General features: G+C 39.7%; 1 protein-coding gene across 4 annotated transcripts in view; it reads right to left on the minus strand.

Annotated features, from left to right (window-relative positions):
* sptbn1 (spectrin, beta, non-erythrocytic 1) overlaps positions 1-23452 on the minus strand; it is a 278283-nt gene that overhangs the window by 59870 nt on the left and 194961 nt on the right. For all 4 annotated transcript variants that reach the window (XM_078556981.1, XM_078556983.1, XM_078556982.1 and 1 more), the window contains 9 exons: positions 16834-16985; positions 10361-10534; positions 10037-10128; positions 8792-8872; positions 8568-8683; positions 8015-8127; positions 7213-7400; positions 5154-5271; positions 374-532 (listed from right to left, as the gene is read on the minus strand). In XM_078556981.1, coding sequence (XP_078413107.1) covers positions 374-532; positions 5154-5271; positions 7213-7400; positions 8015-8127; positions 8568-8683; positions 8792-8872; positions 10037-10128; positions 10361-10534; positions 16834-16985 — 1193 coding nt within the window. The remainder of the gene's footprint in view (positions 1-373; positions 533-5153; positions 5272-7212; positions 7401-8014; positions 8128-8567; positions 8684-8791; positions 8873-10036; positions 10129-10360; positions 10535-16833; positions 16986-23452) is intronic.

Consider the following 23452-nt stretch of genomic DNA (forward strand, 5'->3'; position numbering starts at 1 on the left):
TATTAATGTACAAGTCTGTAATCTTTCTGCTTTCATATTAGTACTCGAATCTGAAGGCTTCCAGTTGCATTGGAGTTTTGCTAAACATAACTAATGATTTTGATTTTTATTTCAATACAAGAAAATCAGTGGGCTCTTCATACTTACAGAAATTATGTGTAAGAGCAGTGGTTTATGAAATAATTAAATGAATAGGAAAGACAGTATCAGCCTTGCAGGATTCACCTTCATTCTTGCTTGCATTACTGTAGTCTCGAATTCTCAGCATTATAAAAGTACATGATACCTTGATAGTTTCACATAGAAAAAAATCAATAGATTTAGAACTATAATATTTTTGCTATGCACTGAAAAAAAATAGGTGAAACTTTACCTGGGAAACAAGGCGCTGGTTTTCACTTAGCCAGGTTTCTCTCATAGCAGCTTTACGATCAAATCGACGTGCAAGTTGTTCCAGCTTTTCTTGCCTGATCAGCTCAGTTCTTAATGCCAGTTCTCGCTCATGTTCAGCTTTTTCCAGTCTTTCCCAGGCCTGTCAGATTGGTATTCGGTAATTTGGCAACATTTTAATGAATTAATTACTCATTGAACTGTATTCAAATAAAAATTAATTATATCTATTTTTCCCCATTAAAATTTAGATTACCTATATTAGAAGAAAGAGAATGCAGATGAAAAATATTGACACTTTTGTTAATTTGTGATACAGCCATGTGGAGGCAGACTCTGAGCAGCCACAAACAGCAGCTGCAAGAAGCTCGCAGAACTGTTGTTAAAAGCAGGAGCATGTCTAAATTGTCAACAACACTGGAATACAATGAGATTTACAAATGTTGTTGGGACTCTGTATAACAGGGATCTTGGGTATCTTAGGGGAAGGGAAAAAGGCCAAAATTTCAGATCTCTGTGGGGAAAATGACCAACGGCAGACTCCAAAAAGACCTCTTATTGAAAGGTCAAAGCTTTCAAGTAAAATCCTTTATGAAGGAATTCAAAAGCACAAAAGACAACTTTGCAGATAAGTTTTATCATTTGCATTGTGTAATTTTAAAGTCTTCTTTATCCCAGACAACCAAGCAAAAATGAAGCCACAACATTATTGATGAACCGAAGACTGTCATCCTGATTTTACACATGACCAGCAATTCCACCATGACGTTGCTCATAGTAAGTTGGAATGTAGGTTTTTTATGTATGGGTTGGAGTTAAGCAATAAAACATGAAAGGGAAAGCATGATGCTTGGAGGAAGGGGTTGTATGTAAGCTTTTTTCATTTGAAGATCTCCTGCGGCTGCTCACAGTGAGTCAGGTTTTATAAAAGAGGTGAAATCAAAAATGACCTTTTCACCCAAAAGTAGTGCAAATGTAGAACACCCTCCCCAGAAAAGACCGTCAATGCTGGGTCAACTGAAATTTTCAATGCCGGGATTGAGAGATGTGTTAGATAAGGGTTATCAAGGAATATGGATCAAAGGTGGGTAAATGGAGTTGAGGTACAGATCTGCTATGATTTAATTGAATGATGGAACGTGTTCAAGGCCCTGAAAGGCCTACTCCTGTTCCTATCTGTTAAGCCAAGTAGCATCAGAGACAATATTTTTTCAGCATTGTGGGTGTGTTGTAAAGCTATGGCTTATATCGAAAATGACTTTATTTATTTATTGGGCTGAAACCACAGGTTGAGTTTTAAAAGATTGCACAACAGCATTTCAGCGAATTAAAACAGCAGCTTCTAAGATGGCCGAACATCAATGTAGCTGTACTCTGCAAATTACAAAATCATTGTAAAAGAGCCAGGCTGTCTGGAAGAACGCAAGAAAGACAATCAGCTTAGAGGAATATGAATCTCCTGAACCATTAACAAAACATCCAGCCAATCACCAGTGTACTGTGTATTCAACTGGATGTGGAACAAGTCATTAGATGCAATCACTTTGAACAATGAACCCTGGCTGAGAAGGGAACTTTTTCAGCCATAATCTAATCTTGTCTAAACTATGGACCTGGAATCAATTTGCTATGACTATTGGTGTGTAACTGGTCAGTTAGTGAGGGGGGATCATGTGATGAGCCAACTAACCCTCTTTTGTATTTTAAGAAACTACTTTTCTCCTGGCCAGAGAACAGAACAGGGGAGACACAGGTGATGGTCCAAGTGGGCATGCTCTCTCTCCATCCATGCTACATGCTCGAGCCCTGCCTGTTGTTTTACCATCCGCACACCACAGGCAGTGTTCAACCCAGCAACTGCTAACTCCAGAAGATATAAATGGTCCATCAACATCTTTAAATCATCTTGATGCAGAAACCAGAAAGACAATTGAGACAAGTCTGAAACCATCCAAATCTTCAATCTACAAGATCCATATATCACTGACTTCTATTGGACTTTTAAACTACTTAACCTGTCCTCCCACTTTGTAACTTACTTGCGTGTGCACCCTTGAATGCATTTGGGGGGAGATGGTGCTGTAGTAGTGATAATGTCACTGGACTAATAATCCAGAGGCCCAGGTTAATGTTCTGGACACAAGGGTTCAAATCCCACCAAGGCAGCTGGTAGAATTTAAGTTCAATTAATAATCTGGAATTAAAAAGCTAGTCTCAGTAATGGTGACCAAGAAACCATTGTTGATTGTTGTATAAAGCTACCTGGTTCACTAATGTCCTTAAGGGGAGGAAATCCTTACCTTGTCTGGCCTACAGGTGACTCCAGACCCATAGCAATGTGGTTTATTCGTAACTGCCCTCTGAAATGGTGCGGCAAGCCACTCAGTTCAAGGGCAATTAGGGATGGGTAATAAATGCTGGCTTTTGCCATCAACGCCCGCATCCCATGAAAGAATAAATTTTAAAAAGTGTGTGTGTGGAAGCATTTTTATTAGTTTTATTTAGATCAGGTGTTAAGTACAATAAACACTACTCTCTTTTATTTTAAAAACTTACAAGTAAACCTGCATGTCTTTTATAGTTACAGCACTAAAAATAGTTAAACACTCTGAATTGGCATACTTCTTTTTTTAAAAAAAACCCGTTGCAGTCAAATGAGGAGTGGGAAAAAAAAGGGGACCCATTCTACCCCTCCTCACCTAATCATAACAGGGTGGCTCTTGAAGCACTGGAATGGAGACCCGGAATCTGATGGTTTTGAGATGGGTACTGAGGTGGGCTCTAGCACTACTTTAAGGAGCACACAGAAGGGACAATACGCACAACATTTAATGCAATATAGGGAGCCATAGATTTTTTAAAAACGCAAACTTTAATAGAAATGTTACTCTCTAATGCTCTGCTGCCTCTGTCAAGAATCCAACTTTTATTTACTCTTAGGGGTGAATTTTACACCCCACCTCCCTCCCACCAGCATATTTGTCAGTTGGCGGGGGTTTGTGGGGGCACGTCAAACGAAGCAGGTGACCAGACCACCACCTTCCCGCCCATCTCCAGCCTGTCCCCCATATTACGGCAGGCAGGTAAGGCATCAAACAGCCCACCTGCCCTTAGGCCTATTGAGACCCTTAAGTAGACATTGAAGGGCTTCATTCTGCTCCGCCACAATTTTTCTGCCTGCAGGGGAAGGCGGATGCAAGGCAAGCAGCCCAGTAGCTAAGACAGTGCAGGATGCTGTCCAGCAGGAAGAGAGAATGCCTCTTTTGGGGGGGGACTCTTGTCCTCATTGGGGGCATCCCCCCCACAAGATGGTAATCACCCCTTTGTCCTTCATCCCCACTCCACCTCAGCCATGCTAACCTGAATCCCACCACGTCCTACCCCTTGCTGGGGTCTCCCAGCCATGCCTGCCCAAAATTCCTGGACTTACCTGAAGTCCAGGGGACATCTTCACTTCTTCGTGGGGACTGGTTGTAGTCCCAGCAGTGACCATTACTGTTTTCTGGAGCTGTTGGGACTACAACACTGCTCAGGCTACAGAGAAATTGGCCGGCAGCTCTCTAGGTTGGGACTCTCTGTCCCTGGGGGGGGCAGGAGTCCCATTCTGCACTAATTAAGGTTGCTCCTAGCATATTATAGCTGTCTGGGGCAGCTAGATTTCACATCAGCAACGTGCATACTGACTGTTAAGTCTGAGGGGGTGGGGGAAGTTGATAATCTGTTCCTCCCTCCCCCGCCACTGCCCCGATAAAGTCCACTTCCTGATCTATTCTTGATTCTTCTCCATGTTCATCTGAAGTTTTCCCCTGGTTAATGTTACCCATTATAAGATGCCATTTGGAAATGAGGCAAGAAAATACAAGCTGAATGGTACAATTTTAAAGGGGGTGCAAGGAAAGAGAGACCTGGGGCTATTTGTGCACAAATCTTTGACGGTGGCAGGACAGGTTGACAAAGTAGCTAATAAGGATATGGGGTCATAGGATGTTGGGCTTTATAAACAGTGGTATAGCATACAAAAGCCAGAAAGTTATGCTTAACCTATGTAAAGTACTAGTTCAGTCCTAATTGGGAGTATTGTGGAAGGATGTGATGGCTTTGGAAAGGGTACAGAGTGATTTACTAGAATGATTCCAGGGATGAAGGATTACAGTTACGTGGATAAGTGGAGTTACACTTCTTAGAGCAGTGAAGGCTATAAGAGATTTGGTAGAGGTGTTTAAAATCATGCGGGATGTAGATGAGGTAAAAAAAAAACAAATTTGTTTCCAATGGCTCAAAGGTCAATAAACCAGGGGGGCACAGATTTAAGGTGATTGCCAAAAGAACCAGAAGTGACAGGAGGAAAAACTCTCTTTCACAAAGAGTGATTAGGATTAGTAGCACTGTCTGATAGGTGGTACACACAGATTCAATAGCAGCCTTCAAAAAGGCACTGGATAAATATCTGAAGGAAAAAAAAAATTATGACAGAAAGTGGGACTAACTTGATTGATCTTTGAAAGATCAAGTGCAGACTTGATGAACCAATTGGCCTTTTCCTGCGCTGAATTAGTCTATGATTTTAAGCATATGTGCTCAGCTGAAGTCTCCTCCTGATCAACATCCAGAAACCAAGAGTAAATTATATGCTAGTTCTACTCAAGGGATATTGCTGTACAGTTGAGTGCGTTCCTGGGTTCAGCTGAAACTACCAAGGCTTCTGACGTGGATAAACACATTTCCTTCAAGGAGAAAATAAAATAAACATTTTTCATGATTACCTTGTTGATATCTGAGATGAGTTTGCCTTCTCTTGGCATGTATACTTTCTGATTGTTAGCTCTCATTTTGCTTTGAATGGTGAAAAGCAATACTTCAAGATTTCCTTTTTCTGTAAACCTATATGAGAAGGAATATCAGACAGGAGCCAAAACATTTCATATATTACATAACTATTTATAAAATAATAGAAATTCCATGCTTTTTAATTTTGTAGCAAACTCAGCAGGTGAAACAAGAAGTTCAATAATGATATAACTTGTCCAGAAAAATTACACCTGGCGTATGTGGAATAAGCTTAAATTAGTTCTCATGATGGCAAGAAGCAAAAGCACAAGCTAGGGAGGAAAATCAGAATTATCCTTTTGTATTGTGAAAAGCTTGCTTTGGATCAGATAGCACTCAGCTTTGATTAACAAACAGCAGGTAAATGTTTGCACTCATAAATTTATGTCAGGCAATGACCATCTCCAACAAGAAACAGCCCAACAACTTGCCCTTCACCTTAAATGACACCACCATTGCCAAGACTCCATCAATGTCTGGTCACCGCTGATAGAAATTTAACTGGGTTAACTGATCAAGACAATCTTTTACCTGCTTTTTTAGACAAAGTGTTTTGTTACAAGTGCCCCGACTCCTCGAAACTCAAGCCACCAGACACAAGAGCTTTCAAGAAGCTTGATGTCATTCGGTAACAGAGCAGTCCAATTCAATGCCAGCCCTTCCATTGACTTAATATCCATTCCCTCCACCACAAGCATACTGCAACTGCAGTACCTGTTATCAACAGGAAAGTTTGCAACAAACCCACTTCTACAGTGCCTCCCAGCCCCGTGGCAGTGAGAAGCACAAGAGCATAATGAAGCTCCATAATTTCCCAATGACACACTGGCCTGACTTAGACCTAAAGAGCTGGGTTTTGCACACCTCCTCTGCCACCGTGTTTTCAGCAAGGGGGCGTAAAATACCAAAGGGTGCCCAGCCCACCCTCGAGCTGTCCCACATAAAACAGTAGGTGGGCGGATGTCAAAATTGGCAGCCCACCCATCATTTTTAAATAAATAACAGACAATTGAGCTCGTTACCAAGCTAACCGACTGGGATATTATGCTGCCCAGGCCATAATACGGGTGGGCAGTCTGCTTTTTGAGCCCAAGTTGAAAAAAGGCAGGGATGAAAGGAAGGATGGGGGTGGGGGGGGGGCACATCATGCAGGAGGTGCCCCATGCGCATCAGGGGCGCCCTCTAAGTTTTACCCCTGCCTTTATTCCTTCCTTCCTGCCTGCCCTCCAAAACCAGCCCCCCAATCTTAGGCTTCCTGATCCCTCCCGCCCAAAAATGCCTGACTTACCTGGCTTCAACACCTGTCTCCTTTTCTTCACAGGTATGTTTGCCATCCCAGCAGCACCCACTACCAAGTTCTGGCATGCTAGGGCTGCTGGAGCTGCCCGCCAATCTAATTGGCTGGCAACTCTAGAGGTTAGGACTTCCTTCCTCTGAGGGTTGGAAGTCCCACTCTCTCCTTGTTTAGCCCCCAGCAGCAGTGCATTATGGCTTCTTTCAGGTGTGTCGGCTGCAGCCAACTTTCCTTCTGGGGGGCGAGGGGCATGGAGTGCAAGCAGTTAAGACCCCTGTAAAATCCAGCCCATAATGTTATTTCTTCATTGTTGCTTGGTCAAATTTCTGAAATGCTCTTTCTAATATAATCATGACAGCAATCACCTGCAGGAGACATCCTATCTGTACCATTGCAGGCCAATGAGGGATGGGTACTAAATGAAGTCTTCTCAGTGTCACCCAAATGCAGAGAATAAATTTTTAAAATTCAAGGTGTTATAAACAGCTAAGAGCTAGCCAAACATCATCATTCATCTAGGTTTTCCTTATTGTAACTTTAACCTGTTTTGCCACTATTTGTGCACTATGATACTAATATATTATTAAGTGTACTGAGTCAGAAAATGATAAGTGTTCAGTAATTAGCTCTTAACTATGTTCTCCCAAGCAATGTATGAAACTAATTGAAGTAGTGATTTAGTAACTGTTTAACACTCTTACTTTGATGGTTTTTCTACTGTGCGATATGTGTTAAATGCTTGTAGCTGCTGCTGAACACCAACCAGTGAGTTGGCAAATTTACGATTGTTCAGGATGATGATAGTCTGCTCAATCCACTCCAGCAGGTCAGATGCCAGGGACTCGTATTTTTCTATCATTTTTTCAGTCTCAATTGCATAGTCAAGTACCTGTAACAGGTTGAAACAAAACAATTTTATAGCAACAAAACTCAGACATGTCAGATGTATAAAATGAATGATATTGTACAATCATTTCAGTAAATGAGTTCTGGAATGGTTTAATGTGCTACTTATTGTATCAGAATGGATACCTTGAAATGAGTTAATAACTGTACCATGATCGAGAAGGTCAGATGACAAAAGCAACTTTAAGCCCAGCAATTTAATTGACTGAATACATGCTTTGTGAACTTTTAAGGTGAATGTTATGGGGGGCAGCATGATGGTAAATTCATCTGATGAGTTTATGATCTTAGTTGAGCCATCATGGAATAGTAAAGCATTTCCCATAAGGAAAAATATCTTTTTACAAAATAAGGCAAATAACCCTTCTGGACATGTGGGTCAGTAGCATCATTAGCAGAAAACAGGTCTGACTATAGACACTGGTATCTAAGAACTTAAGATGGGAGAATTACAGTTTCAATGTGTCCCAATTTCAGGTGTTATGAAGACTGCTTTATATACTTAGTTCACCACTGAATGACATTATACTGTTTTCTGATATTACTGGAAGTTTTCCTCAAATTAATACAATTAGATTACAAGAAATTTTAAAATACCTTTCCAATACGTTTTCCTTCCACAGCCAGGGCCTTCATTTTGGAGAAGTAATGGTAGTATGTCACCACATAAGTAATAATTGACTTCTCATCAGGGTGATCAACACTGACATCTGACAAATAAAATGTTGAGTATTATCTAAACTGCATAGCAAGGTCTAAAACAGCTTGTATAAAATATAAATGGAGGGCAATGATCAATTTTACATTATAAGCATTATTACATTTCAGTGAACATGTAGGTTATTGATGCCAATGCATATTTTCAAGACAGCAAGCTAGAGAAATCAAATACTACTGATGGTATTTCAATGTCATTTTCAATAAGGTCAATGTAAATTTATTATGAACATCAGATTGGGGGAATGATGCAGCGAGTGGAGGTGGGGAAGAGTTCAGGAAATAAAAAAAGTGATTGTTTTTGAGTAGGGAATTAACAAGTCTGAAAAAATAAAGCTCCTAGTTCTCAAGCAGCAAATTATACAAAGTCATTAAATGAAAAGTTCCAACAAAGTAACATGCCGAAATTTAAAATGAAACATTAAAAACCAACCTTCAGGATCCAGCAGCTTGGTAAGCCCAAGGTGTTGCTCTGCAAGGTTGAAAGCATTCTGGAGATTGTAGTGGGCATTAGACTTCTTAAGTTTGTCAAAGTCAATCAGGTCCGGCCTGACCAAATTACAACAAAGTGAGAAGATAAAGTCACATACATATTGCAATATGGATGCAAAGTGTGATTATTTAAATATTTCTTTGAATCTAACAATGCCAACATACCTATGCTTGTGTATAACAGCATTGAATGCCATGCCATCTCTCCAGCTGGTGGTAAAGTTGTGAATGTTGACATTGGGATAGCTATGGTGAGGAACAGAAAATGTAACATTTCTTCAATCTGCTTTTCAAAGTGGAAATGAAGTAAGTCTACAAGCTAAAATTGTCAAGCTAGATTCCCCAGTTGCCATTTTAATAAAATTGTAAATCCATTCTTCAGAAACAGATTTATGATTTGGTTACACAGGGCAAATCTTCTAATGGATTAGTAATATTATAACTGCAGTGGGTTCATTTTCTCAAATCCTTATTTCTGGTGAACATGTTCTTTTAGGGTTTTGCTACACAAATAGGAAACCATGCTACAATTACTATATCACTAACATATAGCAACCAGAGAAGAAACACCCCCAACATTAAAATTCATATTTAGCAAATATGCAGCTATTCTTGCAAGTTTAGATTAACTAAGACCAAGGGTAAACAAAGGGCGCCAAATAAGAACAAAATGTAGGCTCTCTCAAAAATGTGGATGGGTGAAGAAAAGAATGCAAAGAGCAAGAGCTAACTTATTCAGAAGTGTGCTACCTTTATAAGCTAGTTCAGAAATTAATGGAAACCAATACTAAATTTAATCGACCTAGTACCATTAAAGGCATTTTAAAGTGAAGGTCACATGCTTGCACGTGCACGAGTAATTGCATACATGCACGATGTGTTTCAGACTTGAGAACTAGGATTACAATGTTTCTACTAAAACTTTGCCCCTAAAACCTCACTTAACTTGCAAATTATTTACTTTTAAAAGGATCAGCATGATAAATACATGGACCTACCATTTAGATATTGCTGCAGGAATTCTTTACCGAAGTATTCATCCAAAAATAAATTAAAATATTTGATTTCACACTACTTAAAAGTATCAATGTTAACATTGCAACCCAAATGTTTAAGAAATACCTTTAAAAAAAGCTCCAGTTGAGGAGGCTATCATGTGATAGAAGTCTTAAATGTATTGTTTTTCTGTATTTTAAAAAAACAGCAAGAGAAATGGTTTTGTTTTTTGAACACCCAAGTACGGCCTTAACTGAAACATCCCATCAAAAATAAAAGACTTTAAAAGGGTGTTGAAGAAAAGCAAAGCAGATTTTTTGTTCAAACCCAAGAGCTTAAAGAGCTCAAGGTTCAAATGAAAAAATCACTATAGTACAGCAAATTGATTACAACAATTCTTTTAATGGCACTCACCCTGCTGTTTTCATTTGGCACCACAACAGCAAGGCATCTTTTGCAGATTTCTTTTCCTTGTTGTCTTCTGATTCAACGCTGATATCTTGGATCTGGAGAATAAAAATGAATACCAAATGGGCTTGTTTACATAATTACATAATTTCCTGGGACCTAAATTGAGGTATTGAAAAGAAGTAGATTTAAGTAGTCCTAAATACATCAAATGCTTTTACAAAAAGGAGTGCTCATATTTTGTTAAAGTGGCCAAAAGTGTAAATAATTAAAACAAGCATTAATTCATCCTAAAGGTCTGAGTGGCACTCGCTGCACTGATGAATTTACCTGGAATCGGAGAATGATGGTCCAAATTAAACCGAGAGTCAGTCGATGGTTGCCATCCACAATATCATGGGATCCCATATTTTCTAAATGTACTCTTTGCTCTTTAAGGAACTGAAGGGCTTTGTCAACATTTTCAAGACAATGGATTCGCATTCGTCCTTTTGTTGGTTTTGGCTAGTAGAGAAAGGGATTATGCACATAAATACCAAATGTCATGCAAAAGAACTCTGGCACTGAAGTATAGACTTAATATTGACCCAGAATTTTTAGTTGTAACAACAGCAAAATTGTCAAGCATTCACTGTCCTTACTCCTCTGAAACTGATAGCAGCTTCCACAGTCCACAAATGTACAGTTAAACACAGAAATACAGAAGTTGCTATCAGCGATTCTACGCTTCTCCAGAGGATATGCTGTTGAGGTCCCCCCAAAATGCAACCAATCAAAATTCACTGATCTGACGAAAACTTCAATCAATCACTATCCCATCTCCAAACTCACTTTCCTCTCTAAGATCCTTGAACATGTTGTGTCACACCTGACTTCAAGATGAGCTTCTGACCTCGCATTTGTGCCAGTGCCTAGACCGCCTATTTCTACCCCTAATGTCACCTGACTTCGCCCCCCGTATCAGCTCATCTGCTGCTGAAACACTCATTCATACTTTCATTATCTCTAGACTTGGCTATTTCAAATTTCAAATGCTCCTAACTGGTCTCCCACATTCTATCCTTCATAAACTTGAGGTCATCTAAAACTCTGCCTCCCGTGTCTTAACTCACAGCAAGTCCCGTTCATCTATCATCCTTGCACTCACTGACCTGCATTGTCTCCCAGTCAGGCAACATCTTGATTTTAAAATTCTCACCCTTGTTTTTAAACCCCTCCATGACCTGGCCCCTCCCTACCTTTGTAATCTCCTCCAGGTCCTATCCCCCACCAACATATCTGCCCTCTCATCTAACTCTAGCCTCTTGAGCATCCCCAAATGGGTGTCAATGCCCCAAGCTGCCAAGGCCCCAAGCTCTGGAATTCCTTCCCTACACCTCTATGCCATTCTACCTGGATTTCCCCCTTTAAGACACTCCTAAAACCTACCTCTTGGACCAAGCCTTTCGTTATTTGATCTAATATCTTCTTGAATGGCTTGACATCAAATCTTGTTTTATAACACTCCTGTGAAACACCTTGGGATATTTCATTAATAACAAAGCATAAGGTGTCCTGGGCTTTATCAATAGGGGCACAGAGGACAAAAGCAAGTAAGTTTATACTAAACCTGTATAAAACACCAGTTTTAGCCTCAACTGGAGTATTGCGTCCAGTTCTGGGCACCACACTTTAGGAAAGATGTGAAGGCATTAGAGAGGGTGCAGAACAGAATCATGAGAAGGGTTCCAGGGATGAGGATCTTCAGTTACACAATTGGAGAAGTTGGGATTGTTTGCCTTGGAGAAGAGAAAGTTAAGAGGATATTTGATAGAGGTATTCAAAATCATGAGGGATCTGGGTGTCATAGACAGAGGAAAAACTTGCCATTGGCAGGAGAATCGAAAACCAGAGGGCACAGGTTTAAGGTAATTGGCAAAAGAAGCAATGGTGTCACGAGGGAAAACTTTTTTATGCAGTGTGTGGTTAGGATCTGGAATGTCCTGCCTGATAGTGTGGTGAAGGCAGGGTCAATTGAGATTATAAGAGGGAAATGGATCATTATCTGAAAATGAAAAATTTGCAGAGTTGCAGAGGAAAGTGGCACTAGGTAAATTGCTCCATCAGAAGGCCAACACAGACACAATGGGCTGAATGGCCTCCTATGCTGTAAACATTCTATGATTAAAGATGCTAAGTTGTCGTTGTTGTCTTATGCTCTCAGTCTCGCTGTTAAAACTTTTGAAAAAAGTCACACCTTGTTGAATGAGGTAATAATTGGTTTATAACAGCACACTATGTTTATAACTGACCCTGAAAGAGTAATTTTATAATTACTAAATGCCTATTTTTTCCATTAGAGGCAATTCCATATATATTTAAAACAACAAAGAAGCTTGGGGGATGGGGGTTGAAACCTACCCATGATGCCAATAGCTACCCTGCAACAATTTAACGCTGGGAGCAGCATTAATTGCTTTAAGATGAGACTTGTGCCCCCTTCTTGGGAGGAAGCCCAACTTAAGAGAGCTGCTGGATAATCAGATGGCCAGCAGCTTTGTAGTCCCAGCAGTGCCAGCTGGGAGCAGTGGCCACTGCTGGGACTACAGGCAGCCCCACCACACCAAACGGCCCAAGTTAGTCCTGGGTCAGGGGCCTCAATGATGAGGCCTAAGGGGTTCATGAGGCCAGGGGAGGGTTAAAATGGGTGGTGACCATTTAGAGGCTGCCTCCGATGGGCCTAGGGGGCCCTCAAATAAGGCTCCTCTCACTTTGTCCGACAGCAACCTGCACAACTAAAACTACTGGGCTTCCTGCATGGTGTGAGCTTCCCCACTGCCATGGGTAAAACGCAGAGGGGTGCAGGATGAGGCCCTTAAGTAGCCATTAATTGGCTCGATGCCTCCCCCACCCCCTGTAAAATTTCAAACAGATTGGGGGCAGGCGAGCAGGTGATGTGAAGGTCACCTCTTAGATTTTATGTGCCCCCTGCCTTTAAACTGCTGGCAGAGAAGCCTAAAATCCAGCCCAATATGTTTTTGTTTTACAGTTTATGATTATTTGAGCTTCACGTAAATCCCATATTTATGTCCCAATCATTTATTTCACTGCCTGTAAATTTTAAAACTGAGGATGAAGGGATTCAGTAGTTTTTAACTTCCTGGTTTGCTGCCTATGAGAATACTTCAATGTGATTGACTGCTTAAGAAGTATTTAGATGAACACTTGAAGCGCCATAGCATGCTAGGTTATGGGCCAAGTGCTGGAAAATGGGATTAGAGTAGATAAGGGCTTGATGACTGGTGCGGACATGATGGGCTGAAGGGTCTCTTTCTGTGCTGTAAAACTCTGACTCTATTAACCTGCTTAATGACGTCACTATAGCTGGATGCCTAGAAAGCCTTTGGCTTTGTGTCAGATTCAAACTAAGGAGGAATTTATGGCTCAGAGATCACTAGATCTTTGTGGGCAGCTTTCTTTGAGTCAACAACAAGCTCAGTACTTGCTGCTGACCCCAAAATCAAGCCCTTTCTTCCAACATTATTCTAGGATAATTAAGAGGCGTATATTAATGTCATAAATCACTTAACGGATTTCTTCTTCAAAGCAATGGGATGACTTCTTTCAACTGGGGGAAAATATTCTCAGTTGTGTTCTTCATTAATTTGATATTGATGAATTAATGTTCAAAGAGAATTAATATAAGGGTGATGCCTCTCCAATTTCCATTTAAAAGGAAATTATACAAATATTTTTTAATAATATTCTGGAGACAATTCCTCTGAATTTAGAGTCCATCACATTTGTAACCTGAAGGCCATTTTTGTATTGTATAGAATACCCAGTCATTTGGCAACAAGGCAGAAACAGCAAACACATGCAATCCAGTTGCAACAACCAAGGACCAAAATTAAATGTGTGGAAAGCAGAAACCTTTAACAGTAAAGTTAAGGTAACTGGTTGTGGCTAGGCAGTAGAGTGGCTAAGCACTCGTTTCTTTGCCTAATGGTTTAAATCTTATCTAAATTAATGGGATAAAGTGTGAGCATCAGGTAGGCATGTTGAACCAGCTGATCTTTTCCTGCCTGTCACTTTTGTTACATTCAACAACTACTTGCATCTAGTTAGCACCTTTAATGCAGTAAAATACCCCAAGGTGCTTCACAGGAGTAAGATCAAATAAAACTTGACAATAAGCCACATAAAAATTATTTTAGGACAGGCAAAGAGGTAGGTTTTAATGAGTGCCTTAAAAGGAGAAGAGAGTGGTAGAGGTGGAATGGTTTAATGAGGGAATTGCAGAGCTGAGAGCAGGTGAAGGCACAGCTGCAAATGGTGGAAAGAATAAAACTGGGAACATGCAAGGAGCCAGAATTGGAGGAACACAGAGATGGTGGAGGCTGGTAGGGATGGAGGAGGTCACAGTGAGAGGGAGAAAGGAGGCCACGGAGAGATTTGAAAACAAGAGTGAGAATTTTAAAATCAAGTCGTTGCCAGACTGGGAGCTAATGTAGGTCAGTGAGCACAGGGATGATGAGTAAATGGGGCAAGGTATGAGTCCCATTGCCGAGTTTTGGATAGTTAAAGTTTATGGAGGGTGCAAGTAACCAGTCAGGAGAACATTGGTATAGTTGAGTCTAGAGGTAACAAAGGCATGGATGAGAGTTTCAGCAGGAGATGAGTTGAGGCAGCGGCAAAAATGAATGACATTATGGAGTTGAATGTGGACAGCCTTGGTGATCAACAGGATATTAAGTTGAAAGTTCAGCTGTGGGTCAAACAGGAACACTAAAATAGCAAATAGTCTGGTTAAGCCATGGACAGAGATGGAGTCGATGGTTGAACATGACGTTTGTGGCAGGTACCAAAGACAATGACTTCAGTCGCACCAATATGTAGTTGGGTGAATCCACAGACATTGCTCCTGGCTGCGTGAAACCCGTGTGTCAGGAACTCAATCACCAGCACTCCATTAAACACAGAATAAAAGCAGTTCAATCATCACACATTTGGCATATATGGGATATTGTTACTGAACAGCAATTGATTAAATGCTAATCTTCCTCCTTTTCAAAGCAGGACTTAACACCAGCCATTTCAAATCATCTCAGTTGATAGTAACTTTTCAGTTATGGTCAATGGTTGTTCGAATTCGACACTCGAGCTCATATGCATAAACTTTGTTGATACTCCAACACAGTAACTGAGGGAGTTTTGTATTCTGGCATTGTTTGGTGAAATGGTCTGCTTGTTCCAGACATTCAGGTGGCTGTTAAGGACCCCACAGCACTTTGTGCAGAAAAACAAAATTCCACAGATTTTTTTTTTTAATTCCATGTGTGCAGCACATGATATGATCATTTGATAAAAGGCACTTGTGGTCATACGAGGAAATAAGCCCATGATATTTAATCAGTAAGCTTGTACTCCTTAATAATTTAACCCAGTGAAAACTACTCATTTTACACTTTACAATGTGACTGAGTGTAAGTAATAATAATGCACACTTTCAGGGCCACACACTAACTTCATCCGAAATCCCCAAGGTATATTGGGGAAAGGAAACACAAGAATGTTTTTCTTAAGGCTGTATTAGTCTGTACCCTAAGAAGCTAATATCCATTTTAAAATCCTAACTGTGGGAATATCATTATAGAAACCATAGCTTCCTGGTTACACAGGTGATTAATGATCAGTCTAACCTTTAACTTACATTCCTGCGTATATTCAAATAAAGGAGTGTTTAACTGTATTGGCTTCAGGATGTCAAAACAGCTCCCTCATAAATCAGAGATTTTCGCCTCCACTCTAACTGTTGTGCAATGTCGAGGAAAAGTATTTGTTCCTTAAGAACCAAATCTATTTGTATACACTATCTTTATTTTACAATGGTTGAAATATCTGTAGTATTTGGCACCTAGACAATGAAAGCCTAAAGGTTGGATTTTTCAGTCTGAAATGGGACTAAATGGAGGTGAGGTGTCCAAGAATTGGCTGCTGAGTGGTGCTAGCAGAAGTCCCACTTCCATTTTTGCAGGTGCCATTTTGCAGGGCAGGGCAAAGGGTACGGAGCAGGAAGCCTGTCCTTATCAGAAAACCTAAGGTCAGATCTTTCAGGATTTTCACTGGGGCGGGTGGGCCAGAAGGCCAGGAAACATCTTAAAAGGTATGTTAGAGAAGCTTTAGGGGCTTAAAGGTGGCATTGGAGGCATGTTCTTGTTAAGAGAGGTCAGTAAAGGAGGGGTTAGAGGTAGGGGGACAACTCCATAGGAGGGCCAAATTTTGGGTAGGCATCGATTTCGTTGGCCCTCTGCTAATTTCTGCATGTAGCATCCTCATTATCCAAGGGTTGCTAATCAGGGATCATGCCATGATATCATGAAAGGGCAAAGCAAGGAGGCAGGCCCCAATAACTACCCCAGCCAGTATGGGGATTAAATCCACGCTGTTGGCATTATTCTGCACCACACTCTAGCCACCAAGCCACCTGAGCTAACTAACCCCATATCTACATAGCTAAGAAAGATTAATTAAAAAATCAAATTAGACACAAAGGACTATTATATGTTTTTACTGTTATAATAATCTTTAATAACTAATTATATTGCTTTCAGCACAAAGAGATTAAAGACAAGCTTCAGTTCTCAAAAGATTACAACTGAAGCTGCAATTCCTGTACATTTTTGTTTAATTTAGTAAGTATATCAAGAACTGCTACCTAAACAAAGCCTTCCATAGTCACATGTTTGTGTAGGGAAAAAATTAATTGATAGTATTTTGATCCAGGGAATATTACTGCTCATACATCTTTCTGTCATACTTACAAGTCTTTCTCCAGACAACACCTCGAGTAGTTTGATCAGCATCCGGCCATCGCGTAGGTCTGTGTACAAATCTGTGATTCTGCAAGATACTCGTGCCAAGTGTGAGTTTACCCATTTTGTGAAAGTCTTCTTTTGAACAGCTTCACGCTCATCTGTCAAATGTAAACAAATAAAATACCGGTTTATTAACTGTTCAGCATTTCAAAGGAGTATTCGTTCTTAAAGCTAAAAATTTAGTACCTCCAGGTTCTCTGTGACATCTCGCTTCCCTCCACTGAAGTGAAAGGCTTTGGGATAATCTGCCTCTGGTCAGCAGCCTTAGCGATGGCTGCTGTGGGATTTCTAAGTGAGTTCCACACTTGATCTGACCTGCCTCATTCCCACCCCAACTGGCTCTAAGCAGGCAGGAAACCCTTCTCCATATCAATTATGGGCTCATTCCTGTGAAAATCTGAATTTTACTCAGATCCCACTGGAGGTGGGTTTCTGGCCAACAAACAGAACTGGCTCCTGTTTCCCACCTTCCTGGCGAAAATTCAGCCCCTGGTGTCAGTTCAAACAGTACTGAATACTTCCTGTATTATATATATATTCATTCTCATATTCCAGTCTTTTCATAATTCCCACACCAGGAATCATAGTGACACTTAGAAATCTCGGTATGCAAACAATGCACCACCTTATGATTAATATGGATATGTGGAGCTTCAATTTTTTTTCGATTAGTCCTTTGCTGAAAAAAAATTGTGAAAGATTGCTAAATAGTAAGCAGCATGATAATTGCTTCAGCAACCAATTGCCTTTGGTTTTGTAAAGGTGGATCACTTAATTTTGGTGTTATGCTCCTGTCTCCTGACACGCAGTAACCCCGAACTAAATTTACTGGATTTATTAAGTTTAGGGCAACCTGTTTTTATTAGGTCTTCCCAACTGCCACCAATCTATCCAGATCCAGTAAATGCATTGTTCTGATTACTTTGCTAACCTTTTGTAGTGTGGAGTCTGTGAAGTTCTTTGAAATGTGTTTTTATTTTCAAGTGTTATATAATGCAAGTTACACCATGATATCAGCCTGTAAAGATCATATCTGGCTAACGTAACAACAACAGTCAGTGCTCTGCACTATACACTGGTTAAACAATCAGCCTGACTGTGCAGATATTACACAGTTGCATCCAGTTTCCAACTGGTTTGCATAGGGATCAACTACTAAGTGTGGGAGATTGGCTGTTCGGAAAGATCTGGCTAGCAATATAAAAGCAGATTCATATTAATTTCCAATCAACATCAAATTGTAAATTATTTTTTAGCTCCCATGCATATTTAGATAAAACACCAGATAAATCATCATACGTCTTCAAAGATTACTCAAAAAATAGGGAAGCAGATTCTGGATTAGAAATGCAATGGACAGCATTACAAGACTCAACTTCTAGGTCACACATTGTCACTGAATTTTTAAAAATTAATTTATGGGATGTGGGTGTCGCTGGCTAAGCCAACATTTATTGTCCATCCATAATTGCCCTTGAGAAGGTGGTGGTGAGCTGCCTTCTCGCTGCAGTCCCTATGGTGTAGGTACACCCACAGTGCTGTTAGGGAGGCAGTGAAGGAACGGCGATATATTTCCAAGTCAGGATGGTGAGTGGCTTGGAGAGGATCTTCCAGGTGGTGGTGGTGTTCGCATGTATCTCCTGCCCTTGTCCTTCTAGATGGTAGAGGTCATGGGTTAAGAAGGTGCTGCCTAAAGAGCCTTGGTGAGTTTCAATGTTAAATATAGAAATTGTTGCATTCCTAGAGAACAGAGGCATTTCATCAATTCATGGAAAGCTGGAAATTTCAAATTAAGTCTCAAACAATTTATTACAGAAGCCCCCTTTAAGAAAAGATCACCATTAATTTAGGCCAACTCCTGACTGCAAATAGCAATTCAGGACTGGCATCTTTTTCAGCTTCATACTTGCCTTTCAGCCAGTCATTATATTAACAAAGGACACTGGGATCACTCCCATCTTTTCTTGGTAGCTATATGTGGAACATATTCATAATTCAAATGTTCAACTACATATTCAATGTTTCCAATGATTAGAGTGGTTATATTTATTACCTCTTTTGTATCAAAGCTTTTTCACTTCTCATATCCTCAATGATAAAATTAGAATAATCCCTCTAAAATCTTTTCAGTTTTCGATTGACATGGCATCTCTACGATTTGACAGATTTATACTGAATCTGGCACAGCTAAGTCAGTGACCACAGGCAGTAAATACATAATTAATACAGAAAAGCAAATATGAACACAATGAATCCCTTGGTCTTACTTTCTTGTCACAATCGTGCAGGTGGGAGTTGGTTTTCAAATTTAAAGCCAAAGAGCACTTTTCCCCATGATTTCTGGAGCTTGCTATTATCAAAAACATTGATTTTGAAATTTGGCATTTTTAGTCAGGTTTTAATAAAACTAGGATCCTTATAAATTGGCTAAGGGTATTCAAAATTAGAGAAAGCAAGTTTACTGCAGAAGAGGAATGCAATAGGTGCCCCTTTCCATCTCAATGGGAATTAGCTTGTGATTATAAATTAACTTCCATGGCTACAGCTGATCACTGCATTGTGACTGATCAGTCTTTAGAATTGAAAAGAATAATGGATACAGGGTGGGTGGTGCCATTGAAATAGAAATTCACGTCAAATACAGTGGAGCACTGCTCAAACATAGCAATTACAGTCCTTAGTGACAGAACTGCACTGCATGTGTGCATTGCAGCATTTTTACAAAAATTGGTTTCCTCAAATATTTAATGCAAAGCTGATCAATGTCCTAGTCACATTAAAAGGCAACCTTCCCTTTTAACTACTGCACAGCAGTCTCTTTTCTGGTTTTCAAGCTAAGAGCTGAATGGTATGGTCAGATTATTTATGGATTGCACAAGGACCATTATTCTAACACTAATTCAAACATTGCTGCTAAGCAACAAATAAATGCATCAAATGATCTTCAGCTTAGGCCCAAGGAATAAATAAATAATTGATCTTTTCAATCTAGGTACTTTATAGTACGTCTGAAAATGAAAATCTATTATATTCTGCCTGAATGGAATGGAAATAGCCGAAAGTTAATTTAAGAACTAACTGCAGCACAATAATGCTGGGCTAAAGAGAAATTGGGTTTCTGCAATTCACTTACATAACTGTAATGCCCTATCACATACCTGGAGATGGTGAACAATTTTGATCTCAAAGCAGAATATAAAGAAAGACATAAAGCCGAAGCTTTCTGCCTTGCACTCACCTTGGGAAACACCAGCTAAATACACTGAATCAACATTTGTGAAAAAATTTACATCCATAACTACACAGGACCCACAGTGTGTAATATTATTTTATTTTACCTCTATGGAATGAGATGATCAGTGTATCATTGTTAAAGTTGATCTTGTGAATTGGGACGATGCTGTGTACTTGCAGTTACAAAATGGAATTTTATTAGAATGGCCAGATAGTTCTAGAATGTTAAATAAATTTCCCTCAACCACAGCTGCAAGTGACCAAAACCTGGCATCGATTGAATGCTCTTTGCACTGAGCTTATCTTCATGAATATAAATAACTGTCAGGTAACTAGCTGGTTAATTGTGCAAGAGACTCTGCAAGAGAAAACTGCATAATATATGAGACCCAACATTCAAACTCTACCTTGTTCTTTATATCTTACATTTGTTTTTTTAAAGAAACACATTAACAATGTGGTGCAAAAATGGACTACCTATTCAATGGATATTATTTCTCCGACATGTAAAAGGCATCTACCTGCATCAGATCATATCGGGGTCATTTTGAAATCATTGACATTAAGTATAGATATGCTCAATATTTATCCAAACTGCATGCACTAAACAGAAGAGTTTTAACTTTAGAACTAGTCAGTTATTAAGTGTGATGGGGAACATGAACAGTTGTCATTATGAGTCAAATCTGTTAACCCTAAAAACTCCCTGCTGCCAGTTAAGAAACTTTCAATCAAATGATATGTATTTTTAGTTACTTAGCAATCTCTGGAGGGACTAGATGATATAGGTGGGTCTTATTTATCTTGCATATTACTAAGAATGTTTTCCCATGGGTTTACACACAGAACACATCTATGAAGAACTCAACTCAGGAAAAAGGAAACTGCACGAGCACTTGTATTGATAATAGGCAGTCTCCTAGTGTTATCTTCAAGCAACACTGAAAGGAAGCTTCCTCTTGACGGAAATAGCTTATAGTTTAGAGTTACCACATTGAGGATTTCAGTTACTGCATCAATACCACTGGCAGAAGATGTGGTAGTTATTTGGTTAACCTAATATATTCATAGATCCCTTATTTTTTCTCCCATCTTCTCCCTGTCTGAAGTTCTATACAGATAAAATAAAAGGGCAAAAGAAAAATGTAACCTGAGAGTGCATTTTATAATTACTTTTACTGACCTAAGACAAACTGTGTTGTGACTGGCAGGCTGTGTTGTGTAAAAGCTGCCAGCAAATGCCTTATTATTTTTTAAAAATCTTAAACTAAAATTTACAATTACATACCACATCATAGGATGCAAAAATGTATTGAGATTCTCAATGCTAGGATCGTCAGACTAATACTAGAAGCATAAATGACATTGAACTATGAATGCAAAAAGCTACGTTTAACACAGCTGCTTTTATGTTCTAATGTGAAGCAATTTCATTTAATCTTGCATAACAAAGCTTATGCTCCTGTTTAACTTGTGCTTGAAACATGCATTATGAAACTTTTATTTCAATCTAAAATTTGAGATCCAAGTTCTCAAAAACTGGCTGCAGTTACTTTTAAAAAGTTCGCTTTATTTTTAATTATTATTGCCTCATTCCCATTTTTCATAAGAGCGATCTAACACAATTAACCTTGAGAGCAAATTAATGACTTACATAAAGCCCGACTTCCTATTCTTGACTATGTTGTTCTGATGTTAGATAGCTAATGGTATATTTTTTCTACTCAACTGAAACAAGGTAAATTCTTCACACAACTAAAATGCTGATGAATGCACTATTGTACAACATGCAGACAAACAAAATACTAAAAGCTTTATCACAGCATAAAAACATTGTACTTGGGCTTTCCAGTATCAAACAGATAGGCGTGTATAGATGAGCGTGTATGTAGCCATGTGTGTGCAGGCACACGAATGTATGCAGGCATGCGTGTGTACATGCGCGCAAGAGATGAAGAGAAGGGAAAGGGAGGTAACTAAGCATTTAGTGTAAACAATACAAAATAGAATAGCAGTTTCGTCGTCACATTGGTATTAGTAATTGCAAATTATGCTTTGCAAAGTAGAATACTGCAGATTCTGGAAACCTGTAATAAAAACTGAAAATACTGAGCAGGTCAGGCAGCACTTGTGCAGAGAGAAAAGCAGAGTTAATGTTTCAGGTAGATGACTTTTCATCTGAACTGAAGAAAGTTAAAGATATAACAAGTTTTAAGCAAGTACTGAGGCTGTGAAGAGGGGAGGAAGAACAAAAGGGAAGGTCTGTGATAGGGTGGAAGGCAGGAGGAGAGATTGAATATAAGAACATAAGAAATAGGAACAGGAGTAGGCCATAAGGCCCATCAAGCATGCTCCACCATTCAATGCCGCCATGGCTAACCTTCGGTTTCAACTCCACTTTCCTGCCACTGTCTATATCCCTTGATTCCTTGAGTCACCAAATATCTGTCTATCTCAAATATATTCAAAAATGGAGCATCCATAACCCTGTGGGGTAGAGAATTCCAAAGATTCACAACACTCTGAGTGAAGAAATTTCTTCTCATGACTATTAAATGATCGGCCCCTTATCGTCAGGCTATGCCCTAGATTCCCTAGTCAAGGGAAACAATTTCTCAATATCTACCCTGCCAAGCACCTTGCAAGTACTCGGCAGGACTGGCAGCATCTGTGAAGAGAAAAACAGAGTTAACGTTTCGGGTCGATGGCCTTTCATAGTTCTGATGAAAAATCATCAACCAGAATGTTTCTCTCTCCACAGATGCAGCCAGACCAGCTGGGTATTTTCAGCATTTTGTTCTTATTTCAGATTTCCAGCATCTGCAATATTCTGCTTTTCCCTTCAGAATCTTGTATGTTTCAATGAGATTACTTCTCATTCCTCTAGGCTCCAGAGAATATACTCAGAATTTATTCAGCCTCTCATCATAGGACAACCCTGTCATCGCAGGACAACCCTCTCATCCCAGGAAGCAATGCAGTGAATTTTTGCTGTATTGCCTCCAATGCAAATCTATCCTTCCTCAAATATGGAGGTCAAAACTGCGCACACTAATCCAGGTGTGGTCTCACCAAAGCCCTGCACAATTGTAGCAAGACTTCTTTATTTTTGTACCCAATCCCCTTGCAATAAAGGCCAACATGCCATTCACCTTCTTAGTTGCTTGTTGTACCTGTTTCACACCTATTAAAAAATATTTTGCTTTTCTATTCTTAGATTCAAAGTGAATAACCTCATACTTCCTTAAATTATACTCCATCTGCTGTCTTGTTGCCCACTCACTTAACATGTCTATATCTCTTTGCAGCCGCTTCATGTCCTCCTCACAGC

This window comes from Cetorhinus maximus, chromosome 14 (assembly GCF_964194155.1).
Source record: "Cetorhinus maximus chromosome 14, sCetMax3.hap1.1, whole genome shotgun sequence".
NCBI lineage: Eukaryota > Metazoa > Chordata > Chondrichthyes > Lamniformes > Cetorhinidae > Cetorhinus > Cetorhinus maximus.